The sequence below is a fragment of the Meleagris gallopavo genome, chromosome 4 (genome assembly GCF_000146605.3).
Source record: "Meleagris gallopavo isolate NT-WF06-2002-E0010 breed Aviagen turkey brand Nicholas breeding stock chromosome 4, Turkey_5.1, whole genome shotgun sequence".
NCBI lineage: Eukaryota > Metazoa > Chordata > Aves > Galliformes > Phasianidae > Meleagris > Meleagris gallopavo.
Window position 1 is genome coordinate 21,269,881 of NC_015014.2, and position 14,280 is coordinate 21,284,160.

The 14,280-nt window shown below is 40.9% G+C and overlaps 1 protein-coding gene across 2 annotated transcripts; it reads right to left on the bottom strand.

Moving 5' to 3' along the window:
• Positions 1–6: 6 nt before the first annotated feature.
• Positions 7–6,471, bottom strand: LOC100542784 (polycystin-2). 2 transcript variants are annotated; one of them, XM_019614632.1, is made up of 8 exons: positions 6,327–6,471; positions 4,392–4,525; positions 4,047–4,297; positions 3,095–3,319; positions 2,737–2,965; positions 2,028–2,198; positions 943–1,124; positions 7–379 (listed from the first exon to the last, which is right to left on the bottom strand). In XM_019614632.1, exons 1-8 carry the CDS (start codon positions 6,454–6,456, stop codon positions 226–228), a joined length of 1,476 nt encoding a protein of 491 aa, XP_019470177.1. In that variant the 5' UTR covers positions 6,457–6,471; the 3' UTR covers positions 7–225. The 2 variants fall into 2 exon arrangements, with proteins under 2 accessions (XP_019470177.1, XP_019470176.1); XM_019614631.2 differs by having other exon boundaries at positions 4,032–4,297; positions 6,327–6,460.
• Positions 6,472–14,280: the final 7,809 nt, after the last annotated feature.

Sequence of the window (14,280 nt, forward strand, 5' to 3'; positions counted from 1 at the left end):
AAACAAACAAAAACAAAAAACCCACCAACAAACAATGAAACAACAACTTGGAGCACTATAAGAGTGACAACAAAAATACAGTGCAAATCTGTTTTAAAGGAAGTAAAAAGAGCGCAGTGGCAGACCAAGTAGAGGAAGCCTGATTTATATTCACCCTAAGTAGCCATAGGAATCCAAGACCAAGAGATGCAAAAAACGATGAGATACCTAAAATCAACATGCCACCTACCCACCCCATGAAAACAAAGGTGTACATACCAAAAGGATGAAGAACATAAAGAACACAAATGTAGTGAAATAAATTGGTCCCAAAATGCGATTAGCTTCTTCAACCTCTGTGAAGTTGAAGTCTCCCAAAATGATGCGGAACTGAGTAAATCTTAAAAAACAAAACACATCCAGGGGTTGAGAAAAACACTTCTGGAGCTGTGCAGGAATTCCTGATCTATTTTACCATAACAGTCAGGAACGAAGGGCAGCAGAGAGGTCTGCACTGCTGTAATACTCACTCAGATACTGCAATAGTCAGCTTCTCAAACCCACTTCTAAGACTAGCAAAACATGCAGTCAAATGTAACACACAAAGTGCAACTAATGTGGCTACTCACGGCTTTTGGTCACAGCTGTTCAGAAAAACAACCTATTAACTACCTCAGCTGGACCAGTTAACTGTTAAGGATGTTAGACTCCATCTGGAAGCCAGTCAACTAACCAGAATATCAGGAAAAGAACACCAATGAGCACATGGTGTCAGGTACAAAGACAGTTTTTCCAACAAACTGTAAGAAGGTTTACATCTCTAGAAAACAGCTATCCCTACTGAGCTACCAAAAGTGAGATGCTTACAGCTCATCTCTGCAGGCAGATTGGTTTGATCTCTGGTGAGGCAACCAAATCCATTCATCAGTGCATCGAGAAATTATTTTTTATTTTTTTACTTACATGCAGTCCTGGAAAGTGCTGAAGTCATCAATCTGAGTGCCAAAGACAAGATAGGCCAACTGAGCATATGCCAAGAAAATGATGAAAAACATAATTGCAAAGCCAATGACATCTTTGACACAGCGAGACATGGTTGTAGACAACTGACTCATTGTTCTGTTGAAGTTAACAAACTTGAAAAGCTGTTGAAAGAAAACAAGCAAACAACCAATCACCATGAAGGTAAGGAAGACAGTTTCTAGTCCCAACTGCCGTCCAGCTCTTTACATGAGATGTCTTAATGAGCTGGATAAGGACAGAGCAGGGTGATTTTCAATTAGAAACACATCACTTCCAAAAAACCATTAAGGCTTGTAACTTGAAGGAAAAAATTTGACAAAACCGACTTCTACTTGCACTCCTATTTGAAACCCTAACTTCAGAGCATTAACATCAAGCTGCTTCCAAAAGCATGGAGGAGAAAGCGTATCCAATAAGTAGTAGCAATTTCTCAATACAGGAATAATGAAAACATTTCTTCACATATCTGCTGCGAGAAAGAGATGAATGCATCTTCTAGACTTAAAAAAGGACTAAAGCATAGAGAGAATGACAACCCTGTTCCAATTTACACAAAGTTATCTTTGCACTTACACTTTCTGCCATGACCAGTGTTAAGAGAAAGTATAATCAATGAATATATGGATATTCTAATTAAGAAATATACAAGAAAGTTAGGCTAAACAGGTTATCACGCTAAAGAAGAATGGATGGAAATCTTACCCTTGCCCTGGGCTTGCTGAGAATTCTCCAAGAGGAGCAATCTCCAAAAGAGATCCTTCCCCAGTGGTAGTCAGCTCTTAAATGTGGTCTAGGAGAGGTGGAGCCAGGCTCCACCCCCTCCAGTAGCACAGGAGAATTGCCTTCACCTGTGCTCCAAGGGCTGACTCATTGCTCACCTCAGGTGGTCAATCAGAGGTTCAGGCCATGATTCAGCAGTTCCCATACAGAGAAAACATGACTAAACTCAAAAATAGTAGGTGACATTCAGAACACAGAACGCGTACATCCTTATTTTAGAATATGGATATGTGTCTTGGAGTTACCTTAATCCAGACAAAAAACACAGTGACTGCAGCAATGTTGTTGAATTGTATTTGCCAATATGCCAAGGGTTCAAAATTGGGGAATGAATTCTGATCTTCTAGTAGCTTCTTCAGGAGCATATCAACAGTTGATGTCCTGTAGATGCTAATTCCTATCGCTACCACGGAGAGCTGAGTACAAAAGAAACAAATGAGATCAAGGAAGGTGATCATGGTTTTAAAATAGATTCTGTAAGACGAGATTCAAACTAGAATTTTAGAGTAGATCAGGAAATGCATTTTACAACAAAACTATGACAGCTCTAGGGTGAAACAAGTAGCCTGGGAGTAAGGGGATTTGGGAGTTTCTTCCTTGCCACTGCTGAAGAACAGAATCATGGTGACAACTGGTGGGCTTGGAAAAATGAAGCTGTCACATGGAAGAACTGGAAGAAACATGAAAAAATATGTTAAAAAAAAAAAAAAAAGTTGAACCTTAGATTTGTCCAAGACTGAAAGTACAGAAAGGAAGTGGGACAAGGTCTACTTCAGCTTTGCTGGCTTTGGATACCTTTGCTAAGAACAACTCAATGTGAGTCTGGATCATATAGCTTTAAATTCAAAGCTCAGATCTTCAGCTACACTGAGATTGTTGGTGAACACAGAGTCATTAATGTCTCCCACAGAACGCATTTCAGAAAGCAATGTTAGACTTATAAAAGTTACCTACCAAGATTATAAGGATATCCAGACAATTCCAGAGACTTCTGAAGTAGTGCAGCCTGTGAATGTGAATTTCTAAGATCTCTTCCACCATGTAGTACAGAACAAAAAGACAAAACACCATTTCACAGGCTGCCAGGAAGAAATCCAAGGTGGAGATGTAGTGAATCAGCTTCACTGGCTGAAACTGCCAGGATGTAAGAAGGCCTCCAGTAGCTGGAAATTCCACTAACAGCCTGGAATTTAAAAAGACAAAGAAAATTATTTAATTTAAGCATTGTCCACAAAAACATGGAAAGACCTGTCTGAATCTCGATCTGCTTTGTGCTTTGCAATCTGAACACTGTCAGTGCTCCTGTTCATACCTTACAACGCAGAATAGGTTGATGTTTGCATTGTAGACTGAGAAATCAATGAAAGCTGCTCTTGTCCCTCTGTCCAACCACAGGTTCTTCTTAAGGCTGGCAATCTGCACAGCTGTCACTTCCCTGGTCCTTGAGAGGTCTTGGTAATAACCAGCCCCACTGTAGGTGGCCAGCAGGCCCCAGTGGCTACTCCCATTCAGGTCCTTCTCATTGGTGTATGTCCAACTGTTTGGACAGGAGTGAGACAGCACATGTTAGTTCTTAGTTAGTTTTAACTTACGACTAACAAAACAAACAAGAACCTGGTCAAAAAATACATGTGGGTTGGGTGGTCCTGTGTGGAGCCAGGAGTTGGACTCCATGATCCTTGTGGCTCTCTTCCAACTTTGGATATTCTATAATTTGTAGAGAAGTTTTAGTTAGAAGCGTAGAATCATTAAGGTTGGAAAAGACCGCTAAGATCATATAGTCCAACTGTCAAAGGGTTGTAAGGATTACTTGCAAGAAGTCTTCATGTCTGTACCTTGGGGAAAGAACTAACAAGGTTTGTTCCACCAACATAACAGAACGTGGATAGGAAGAAAGGCAACAAGTATATTAATTGTGAAAACAGAATGCATTGATCTGCTTATACAGAATTTCTCTTCTCTTGGGAAAGCTAGAAAAACCTGGTATTGATGTAGCTGTGCTTCACCTCCCAAATCCTTTCCAGTGTAACCCACACATTGTCTTCCAAGAGAAGCAGAACTCCTCCCATCTTTCAGCCAAAAAAAGAGATGACCCAGCAACACCCAACACTCACTCAGCCCTCTGGATTTAGCTGGCTTTACAGCTTTACAGATAGAACCTACAGTAATTCTAGAGTTGCCCCTGTGAAGTGACTTTCTGTACCACTCAGCATAGTCTGGGCCAGAAAAAAACATATTTAGTTGCCTACAGAAGCACTACATACGCTGTTCCGTTTCGAAGCCCAAAAGGTGCTGTATCTTCATTGGCCACAGAATAGACATCATAACAGTCTTTGATTTCATCTTTTAAATCCTCAGGAATAGAGCACGAACCATTCCTCACTTTCAGCTGCCGAATACGGGGCACCCCTAGGAGCAGGTTCTCATAATAAATGAAGCTTTTGTTTTCTGCTATGGTTTTATTGTTGTACCACATATCCCAGTAGAGGCCATCCAGCAGAGGGCCTTCTGTGAACTGTAAAGGAAGACAGAATTTTAGCTTGCATGTTGCTAGCACTGTTTTCATACACCAAATCAACAGCAAGATAATAACTTGCTTTTAGCATTACCTTCCAGAAGTCGTCCATCGTGGACAATGTTTTGAAGTCCGTTTTCTCCATTTTAGATACAGGTGTTTCCAGGAAGAGCTGGGACATAACCCTCGTGTAATAATACATGCTGGAACTCACTGTCCCATATGTCACTGTATGTGGTTTGGCAAGGGATGAGAATAAAAAGAAGGAGCAGTTTTGAATACATCAGGTTGTGCTTGTATAGATGCTGCACTAAAAGACTAAGATCAGAACAAAATCCATACCAAGAAATAAATTGTCAGTGATTACAGTATTAATGCTTCTACTAAAAACAAGAACCTCAAGAACCACAAAGACTGGACTCAGCAGCCTGAAAAGCAGCCAGTGCCACTTCGGGCATCCTGAGAGCTGGGCTCACCCCAGACACTGGAATGTCCACGTCCTATACAGGCAGAAAAGGATGCACAGCATGGGATACTCCCAGTGAACGCAAGCTGTCAATGGTTAGACAACAAAACTCCACCCCAGACGTGCAGTGCTCGAAGAGAATCACTGCACAGAAAGTAATGACTACATGCTGTTTCTGTTCCTCATTCTGGGCCAAGCGTGTGGCCGAGGACCACAGAGCATAAATTATAAAATGACGTACAGAGCCGTGCTGGCTTGGGAGAACAGTCTCTGGCACTGATGCCTCTACTGCCTATAAATTCTTAACAACAATTCAGGGTTAAAATTCAGAGAAGCTTGGAAGATCAGGTCTACAGCAAACAATTTTCAACAACACTGACAAACTTACAGAAGCATTTTATTACAGGGAAGAAAATGTGTTTTCCTGAACAACCAGAGAAGAACTATTTTTAATAAACTTCTCTGTGGCAAATCGCATGTGTGACTTGATTGCACAATACCTGGACTCTCTCTACATATGCTCTCTCAAAAATATAGCAGTACAAGGAATGCTAACAGCATTTTGCCAGCAGTGGAAAACATCCTCCTAAGGTACAGCACAGACCTGTCTGCCCCACAGTTATTGCTTAAGTGTAAAACTAAAAATGATTGCTCTTAAAGCCTAGCTAAAGAGTTAGCAGCATCTGTGCCCATTTGACATACTGCATCTGTCCCCAAAAATATTTTCTATCACAAAACAAATTGTGAGCAGCCTGCAAGCAAACTTATCCCACTGAAGACAAATTTGTTTTCGAAGAATCATGTCCAAGTCCCTCACTGCTACACCTCTCCCTGGTAGAGTCTCAGGCATTGCTACATTCCCTTGTCCATAAACCTGCACCAAAAGTCTCAGGCAGGAAATGAACGTGACAATCACAATATTATCATTTGTGCAGTAAGTCACCAAAAGAGTTGAGCTGTGCCAACCGAATAGTGTTTGTGATTTGGGTTTTTTTTTTATTTGCTCTTGTTATAGGCATTCTGCTCTGGACAAGCAAAGCACTTGCTCTCAGACTACTAACACTGCTTGTGGTTTGGGTTTTTTTTCAATGAAAGGTTTTCTTTAAAAATAAAAATGGCACCTTGTCCCATTACAGATGGTCACAAAGACAACTCAACAGTCATAGGCACTGTAGGAATTTAGAACAGAACTGTCCATACTAAAGACTGAGGGCTTGAAACCCATCAGCTGTTCAGAGATAAACAAACTTAATGCATGCAGATTTTGTTGCTAGTCTCCCTAGTGACCAAATAAAACATTACAATCTGTTGTACTTGGCACTGTCTTCCTGATTGTTATGCAAATATATGAACATACTAATAGTTTTGACTATTAAAAATTCAAAAACTGCTAAGGTTCGGGAATATCAAGCAACAATCCAACTACAAAATCAAGAGAAAGACATAACTCAAAATATTTCCCCCTACAATGGCCTATTCATTACTCTACCACTTCTCTGAAACACTGTGGATTTGCAAAGAAGTGGTGCAGAACTGCACACATTAAGGCTGAGTGGTACTTACAGACACACAGCACCACGAGGAAGATCACATACGTAATCAGCTCCCGCAGAACACTTCTCAGGTATCTCTCTCTGCTGGTGTTGTTTTCTTCCATCAGCCTTGTGCCCCACAGACCTAGCAAGAAAAACATACACAATTACATACACAGGTGTCTGATAGCAGATACCCGGAGACATAGCCAGTGACGTACCCAATGGCAGATACTGACTAAAGAGCCAGATGGATTTGAAAGCTTCACTAATGTCATGTCTGAAAATACTATCAGATAAGTGCAAATGCACATTCCATATCAAAACATTTTTAGTAATTTTAATTAATTAACCAAAAGAAGCGTACGTCAACCAAGTACCTTGAGCTTCACAGTGTTATACTTGTGAACTGAGTCATGGCCCGAGCCATTGATTGAGCACCTGGGGAAAGGACCCAGACAGCCCTGGGAGCACAAGTGAAGGCAATTCAGCTGTGAGACAAGGAGTGAGCCTGGCTGCACCTCTCTTAGACCTCATTGAAGGGCTGACTGCCACGGAAAGGATCTCTTTCTGGAGATCCCTCCTTGGTGGAGCTTTCCCCTGCAAACCTAGAATCTTCTGAGGCCCTTTCTATTGTGCTGATCCTTCCATCGTTACACCTCCGGTGTAATGCCTTTCCCATCATATTGATCTGTCCAATTGCTACAACTTGGCATTCCCAAAAATGCAGCCTAAGAGAACTTGTCAGACAGTGGTCAATACTACCAAAAGGGTAACAGGAAAGCAAAATCCATCTTTTGAATGGAGCTGCTATCAGAAATAGTTGTGTGAGAACAGAAAGCAATTGGTGACTTCCAACTTTATTTCCAGTGCCTAATACAAGCCAGAACAAAACTGGGAATAGCTGCTGATATTCAGCTGAGAACTGCTGCTGTTGGGGAGCATCTCTTTATTGAAGCCTAAATACAGCAAGGTGATTTATCTAAGCTTATGATGGGAGAAAAAGGCATCTCAAAATAGAAGTTCTCTATTGCCAAACTCCTACCCTTTCCCCTTTCAGATATTTTAAATTGCCAGTCTTTTAAAGCATCCTTCACATTCTCAAATGATGGCAATAGTGCAAACCCAACATTCCTAGGAAAAAAATTTTGATCCATCAAACCCACCACAGTAACTTGAAGCCAAAGGAACAGCAACAAGGAGTAGACAACATAGGTTGTGCACCAGCAGCCTTTATGCTGACCTCTGGTCTCATCCCTGGACTGGTTAATCACACCATTTGCTAACATCAGCCCCTAGTAGAACATTTTCAAAGATGTTCTTTAAGGCTAAGTCTGAAAAGGCACAGATAAGGACTGCAGTTCCACTAAACAAAGTGCCAAATCCTCACCATGAGGTCATTCTGGTAGGCAGAAACACAAAACCAAGAACATTCAGAGTCACTATTAATATAGAACTCCACAAATCAAGCCTTCAGTATAGCAGTACGTTGCACTAGCAACCCTCATAATAAAAGCAGGAAAACATTACAGAAGAGAGGAAGAACAGGCTGGAACAGCCAGTGAGCAAGCTGGCTAGTGTGCTGAGTCCCGGCTGTCAGCACATTACTCACCAGCAAGAAATGCAGTGAACAGAAAGCTTGCAAGCTCCATTTCTGTCTTGGTAGAAAATAGCTGCAAGTCAGCAGTGAACAGAAAGTTGCATACAGAAAAAAAAAAAGCCAACAACAAAAATCCAACACGAGAGATGACACAATGATCTTTCCATTAAATAGCCTCTAGATTTGCCTGGCAGCCACCTCTAAGCACTCATCAGTAGACATGTTTTTAGAGGACATGTACAGTATTCTCCTTTTTGCCTTATTTGAATTATGTTTTAGGTGCATCTAAATGCACAGTGGTTGTAAACAATGCTGAATTCGAGTTGACATCTTCTGCCAACACCGAAAACATCACTTAGCCTTGATTAAGAATTTCCACTTCATTTCTTACATAAACTTGCTATTCCTCAACTTTTTGACTTTACACATATATATACACACACATGCAATTTGCATATATTATGTATATATATATATGTAATATAAGCATGCAATGTGAGGGAGAACAGGTTAGAGAGAAGAGATGAAGGAGGTGGAATTATGAATAGAAATGAAGAAAAGAAAATGTGAGAAGGAGAAGCAAAGTAGAAGGGATGAAGAAGAGAATGAGGATGGATGGAGAGGCAAAGGTGAAGGAACAGAAAAGGGAAGATGAAGGAGTGGAGATGGGAAGGAGGAGAGAAAAGGAAGGAAGAAAGGAAAGAAAAGGAACAAAGAAAGAATGTAGAAGAGAAGTAGAAGGGATGGAGGAATGGGAATGACAAACAGAAATGAAGAAAAGAGAGAGATGAGAAAGAAGCAATGGAAAAGGAATGAAGAAAAGAATGAGAAGGAAAGGAGAAGGAACAGAGAAAGGAAGGAAATGGGAAGCAGAGAAAAGGGATGGAAGAGCTGGGAAGGAAATGGAATGATGAATAGAAAATAATGAAGAAAATAAAACGATGGGAAGGAGATATGAAGGAGAAGGAACAGAAATTGGGAGGAATAAAGAAAAGAATGGGAAAGGAATGTACACACACATATATACACATACACCTTTATATATATAAATCCAATTTATAAGGTACAGAATGCATTCATTTATTTTTATGAAAAAGTTCTGAAAGTATTCAATAGTTGCGCAGAGACAGTTACAGCCGTCCCTCACCATACAGTGCCAAAATTAAGCCCAGGTGGGCACTGCTAGCTGATCTGCCTACAGAGAAGTTTAAGTGTCAGCAGACAGTGAGGACCATAGCCCTGGGCAAAGGGTGATCCCCCTAAGAGACCAAGGGCAACAAAACCACATAACATTCAAAAAGAAGTTCACACTCCTTCCTATGGTACTGTCAGAGCCAGCACTAATTCAACTCAGTACAAATTGGATGATTTTTATCACAATGAATTAATGACTGAAAACGGCATTTGATATTTCCACTTAACAATAACCAGGAAAATCTTTCAAGACAGCCTCCGTGTACACAACTTTGTACTGACGCATGTGATGACATAGTAACACTGGGAGACGGAGTACAGCTCTGATGGGAAGATTGCCTTTCCAACCTGGCTCTGGAAACAGATGTTAATCTCATCCGTAAACTCTAATGAAGACTGAATGACTTCCCCTTAACAGAGGTGAACAGCCATGACCTCCTCTCCCTGGGCAGCCGGGATGGCTGCTGGGGAGATGTGCAGGAGAAGGATTAAGGCCACTTAATGGACACTTACACCAGAATTCCAAGAGAATCTCCAAAGACAGGAAAATGAAAGACAGATAATCATATGCAGTCAAGTTTCTATTTACTTGCTAGCTCCTGCTACAGTCTCTCTGATCACTGAAGTTACCAAAATCCTATTACAAGCAGATGTACTTCACAACTAACAGCAAGAAAAACTCAAGATGTCATTGAATATCTCTCAGCTGCTGAGCAGCAGTCTATCCATGTTACCACCACCACCATCTGTGATATACAAAGGACTAATCCTTTGCTTTCTTGCATTGCAAGAAAAACCATAGAATCATAAAATAATTAAGGTTGTAAAGATCACTAAGATCACCTATTTCAATCATCAACCCCATGCCTGTGACTACTCTAGACCACATCCCTCAGCATCACATCTGCCTTTTACTTGAATAACCCCAGGAACAGCGACTCTGCCACTTCCCTGGGCAGCCTGTGCCAGTGCCTCACTGCTCTTTCTGAAAAGAATCACAGAATCACAGAAACATCAAGGTTGGAAAAGACCTACAAGACCATCCAGTCCAACCATCCACCTATCACCAACAGTTCTCACTAAACCATATCCCCCAGTATAAAATCCAAATGTTCCTTGAACAGGGTGACACCATCACCTCCCCGGGCAGCCCATTCCAATGCCTGACCACTCTCTCAGAGAAGGAGTATTTCCTAATGTCCAGCCTAAATCTCCCCTGGTGCAATTTGAAGCCATTCCTTCTGGTCCTATCACTGGTTACAGAAGAGAAGAGGCCAACCCCCAGCTCACTACAACCTCCCTTCAGGAAGTTATAGAGAGCAATAAGATCTCCCCTGAGCCTCCTCTTCTCCAGGCTGAACAATCCCAGCTCCTTTAGCTGCTCCTCATAAGGCCTGTGCTCCAGATCCCTCACCAGCTTTGTTGCCCTTCTTTGAACCCACTCCAGAGCCTCAATGTCTTTCTTGCAGTGAGGGGCCCAAAACTGGACACAGTACTCCAGATGCAGCCTCACCAGAGCTGAGTACAGGTGGACAATCACTTCCCTGTTCCTGCTGGCAGTGCTATTTCTAATACAATCCTGGATACCATTGGCCTTCTTGGCCACCTGAGCACATTACTGGCTCACGTTCAGCCAAGCATCAATCAATACCCTCAGGTCCATTTCCTCTATGCAGTCTTCCAGCCACTCCACCCCAATCCTGTAGCGTTGCTGTAGGGGTTGTTGTGGCCAAAGTGCAGGACCCGGCATTTGGCCTTGTTGAACTTCATCCCATTGGCTTCAGCCCAGCCATCCAGCCTGTCCAGATCCCTCTGTAGGGCGTCGCTATCCTCAGGTAGATCAACACTTCCAGCCAACTTGGTGTCATCCGCAAACTTACTGAGGGTGCACTCAATGCCCTCATTCAAGTCATCAATAAAGATATTGAAGAGGACAGATTTTGAGCTGGTGCCCATTTCAGATGCTTGACTGGACTGAAATATATATATGCGCAATGTACAAATGCTGCTTGGCTTAAAAAGCAAAGCTGAATTAAATGTATGTGATTTCTTGTTTGCCTTTTATACAGAAATACCTGGATTTCTGACTGCTGCACACTAATCCCAGCTGACTGCTGTTTGGATAGTAAAAAGCCAGTTCTGCACTGCCTGCCAGATTGTTTGTGTTGAAGGGAACCTCAGCAACACTTCTGTAGCCAAGTCAGGTCAACACTTCTGTCTGAAAAGAGAAGCAGATCTTGTAAGTAAATATGTTTGTGTTTCATGATGCTGCCAGTTGTTCTCTCCTTTGTCAGCCTCTGATCTTTTATATAGCTGCATAGCTGTCAGTACCATGACTTCTCAAAATAGTGAATTTTAATTTGAAGAATGCTGGCTAAATAGGTCCATGTGATTAAAATAATAGATCCTTCCATTGCTTACATCTCTAATATGTGTGATGGAAATGTCACCATCTATGCTTAATTATGACTGTTAAAAAATATGAAGCAGATTAGTTGGATATTCTGCTAACAAAAAGATATTGGGAGTGCCTAACGCCAAACAAAAAGCTTGGTATCTGAAACTCCAAATCCCAAATATCAGATTGAACCTTATTCTTCTTGGATCTTCTTGTACCCAGAATGTTTAGAAAACCTAGCTCCTGTTTTGTGTATGTTTTGGAAAAATGGAAAAAAGGTGCATGCATGATGTAAATTAACTTACTGAAACTGTGAGTTGTGCTGCAAAGTACAGAATGTTCATTTGGTTCATTGCTATTACAAACTAATCAAACAGGATAAATTATTTCTTTTGTCATCTGGGTTTTTGTCTTTTGAAATTCTCATTTAGAAGGTGATGTAATTTATCTATATTAAAGAATTGAAAAATGACAATACAATGGGCACAGGTGTTAAAAACTTTTAGTTACTGTCCAGACTTTTAGCAGCTTCTTGGCTAATATAGGTGCTTGTTGCCAGCTGTTAAAATTCTTTATATTTTTGTGACTCAAACAAGGTAAGTTACTGCTGACTAACACTAAATTTTCTAATTCCTTGCATTCTGCCTTTGAGCGATTTTTGAAGTTCCCATTTTGACAAACCCTGGGTTTGCTTTAAAACCAGAATAAGGTAATGAGTCTTATAGAAGGATATGCTTTATTTCTTGAGCTGCTAAGACTTGCTTAACAAAATACAGCTGTTGTGTTTCAAATGAAATATTGGTTAAGTGAGAAGGTAAAATAGATTAACAGATTGTAAATGGATTAGAAAGTGGCTGAACAGTCACAAATTTAATAATCATGTAGTGTAATGAAGAGGAGCAAGGTGAATTTCAAGACCTTCCTGAGATGGGAGAATAAATTAGTATGGATTACTGACTTGATTTCCTGCTCAGCTGTTAGGGTTTGAAGTTAAGTATATTTTTAATCTACATTTTAGTAGTTTTTCAAACACTTTGAACACACTTTTGCCTATGAAAATTGCACTGCTTTCTGTGGGAGCCACACTCAACTCTTCTGTAAGTACTTCTAATAATTCCTTATATCCTGTTTGATAACACCAGGTCATATTAAAATGTGAAAATTGCATGGAAATGAAAGACATTTTGGTACTTAGGGTCCATTTTGATTCTAATGTTTGCTATAATTGTAAAGTGTACTTTGTGAATTCAGTAAAGTAAAAAGTAGCACACCCAAGCATGCATAGGGACATATTCTAGTCTCTGTTATAAATCAGCATGCTGTCTTTTCAGTGACAAAATCATTCCTTAAAATGGGGCATTAGTCTGAATGTAGTTCCTAGAAAAAACACATGAGGGTAGAATGGGATTTGTAGAATTCAGTTTCTTATAGTGACGGAGCCCTTGATTGTCCTGGCTTTTTACTTCATTGTGACAGAATGTGAATGCTAATATAAAAAGTAATAAAAATAACTGATTCGGCTTTTTAAATGGATCAGACTCTGAAACACAACATTTCTTGATAACAGAATAATATTCATCTGTTCAGCGTGGTTGCTGTTGTTTGATAGCGCTTTTCAGTGTTTTAGCTTTTATTTGCCCGATACATCCTTCAGAGATGCTATTAAGTAATTTAGTAACATTATTGTTAGAGTCCTTGCATGTCATTCGTTAGTTATTCTTGTGCTTATATGAAATGTTATCTTCTGGATCTTCCCCTCCAGAATTACCAATGCAAGTGCTAGAAAAATTAGTCTTAGTTTGAAGTTTTTACGCAAGCGACCCTAAAATATATCTTCAAATCTAATAAATAGTCACTGCAGAGAAACAAAGCATTGCTGTCATATATAACACTCATAAAAGTCTCTAAATAGTAACCAGAAGCAGACTAACAATTACTTAATTGCAGTTTTCTTCTTAACTATAACTATATGTCAGCATACTCTTCCTTTTAGAAACACACTCTATTCCTAGAATCATAGAGTCACCAAGGCTGGAAAAGACCTCAAGATCATCCATTTCAACCATCCACCTATCACCATTGTTTCCCGCTAAACCACATCCCTCAGTACAACAACTAAATGTTTCTTGAACACCTTCACGAACTCCAACCCCTCCCTTTGTAGCCCATTCCAGCACCTGACCACTCTTTTGGAGAGGTATTTCCTAATGTCCAGCCTGAATCACCCCTGGCTCAACATGAGGCGATTCTCTCTTGTCTTATCTTTAGTTACATGGAGGAAGAGGCTTACCTCTTCTCTCACCACACCATAACCTCCCTTTAGGTAATTGTAGAGAGCTATAAGGTCTCCCCTGAGCCTCCTTTTTTCCAAACTAAAAATCCCAGCTCCCTCATCAATCAATACCCTCAGGTCCATTTCCTCTATGTAGTCTTCCAGCCACTCCGCCCCAAGCCTGTAGCGTCGCCTGCGATTGTTGTGGCCAAAGTGCAGGAACCAGCATTTGGCCTTGTTGAATCTCATCCCATTGGCTTCAGCCCAGCTTTCCAGCCTGTCCAGATCCCTCAGTGTGGCCTTGCTAACCCCAGGCAGATCGACACTTCCAGCCAACTTGGTGTCATCCGCAAACTTACTGAGGGTGCACTCAATGCCCTCATCCAAGTCATCAATAAAGATATTGAAGAGGACAGGCCCCAGCACCGACCCCTGGGGAACACAACTCGTGACCAGTCACCAGCTGGATTTAGCTCCATTCACTACCACTCTCTGGGCCCGGCCTTCTAGCCAGTTCCTTA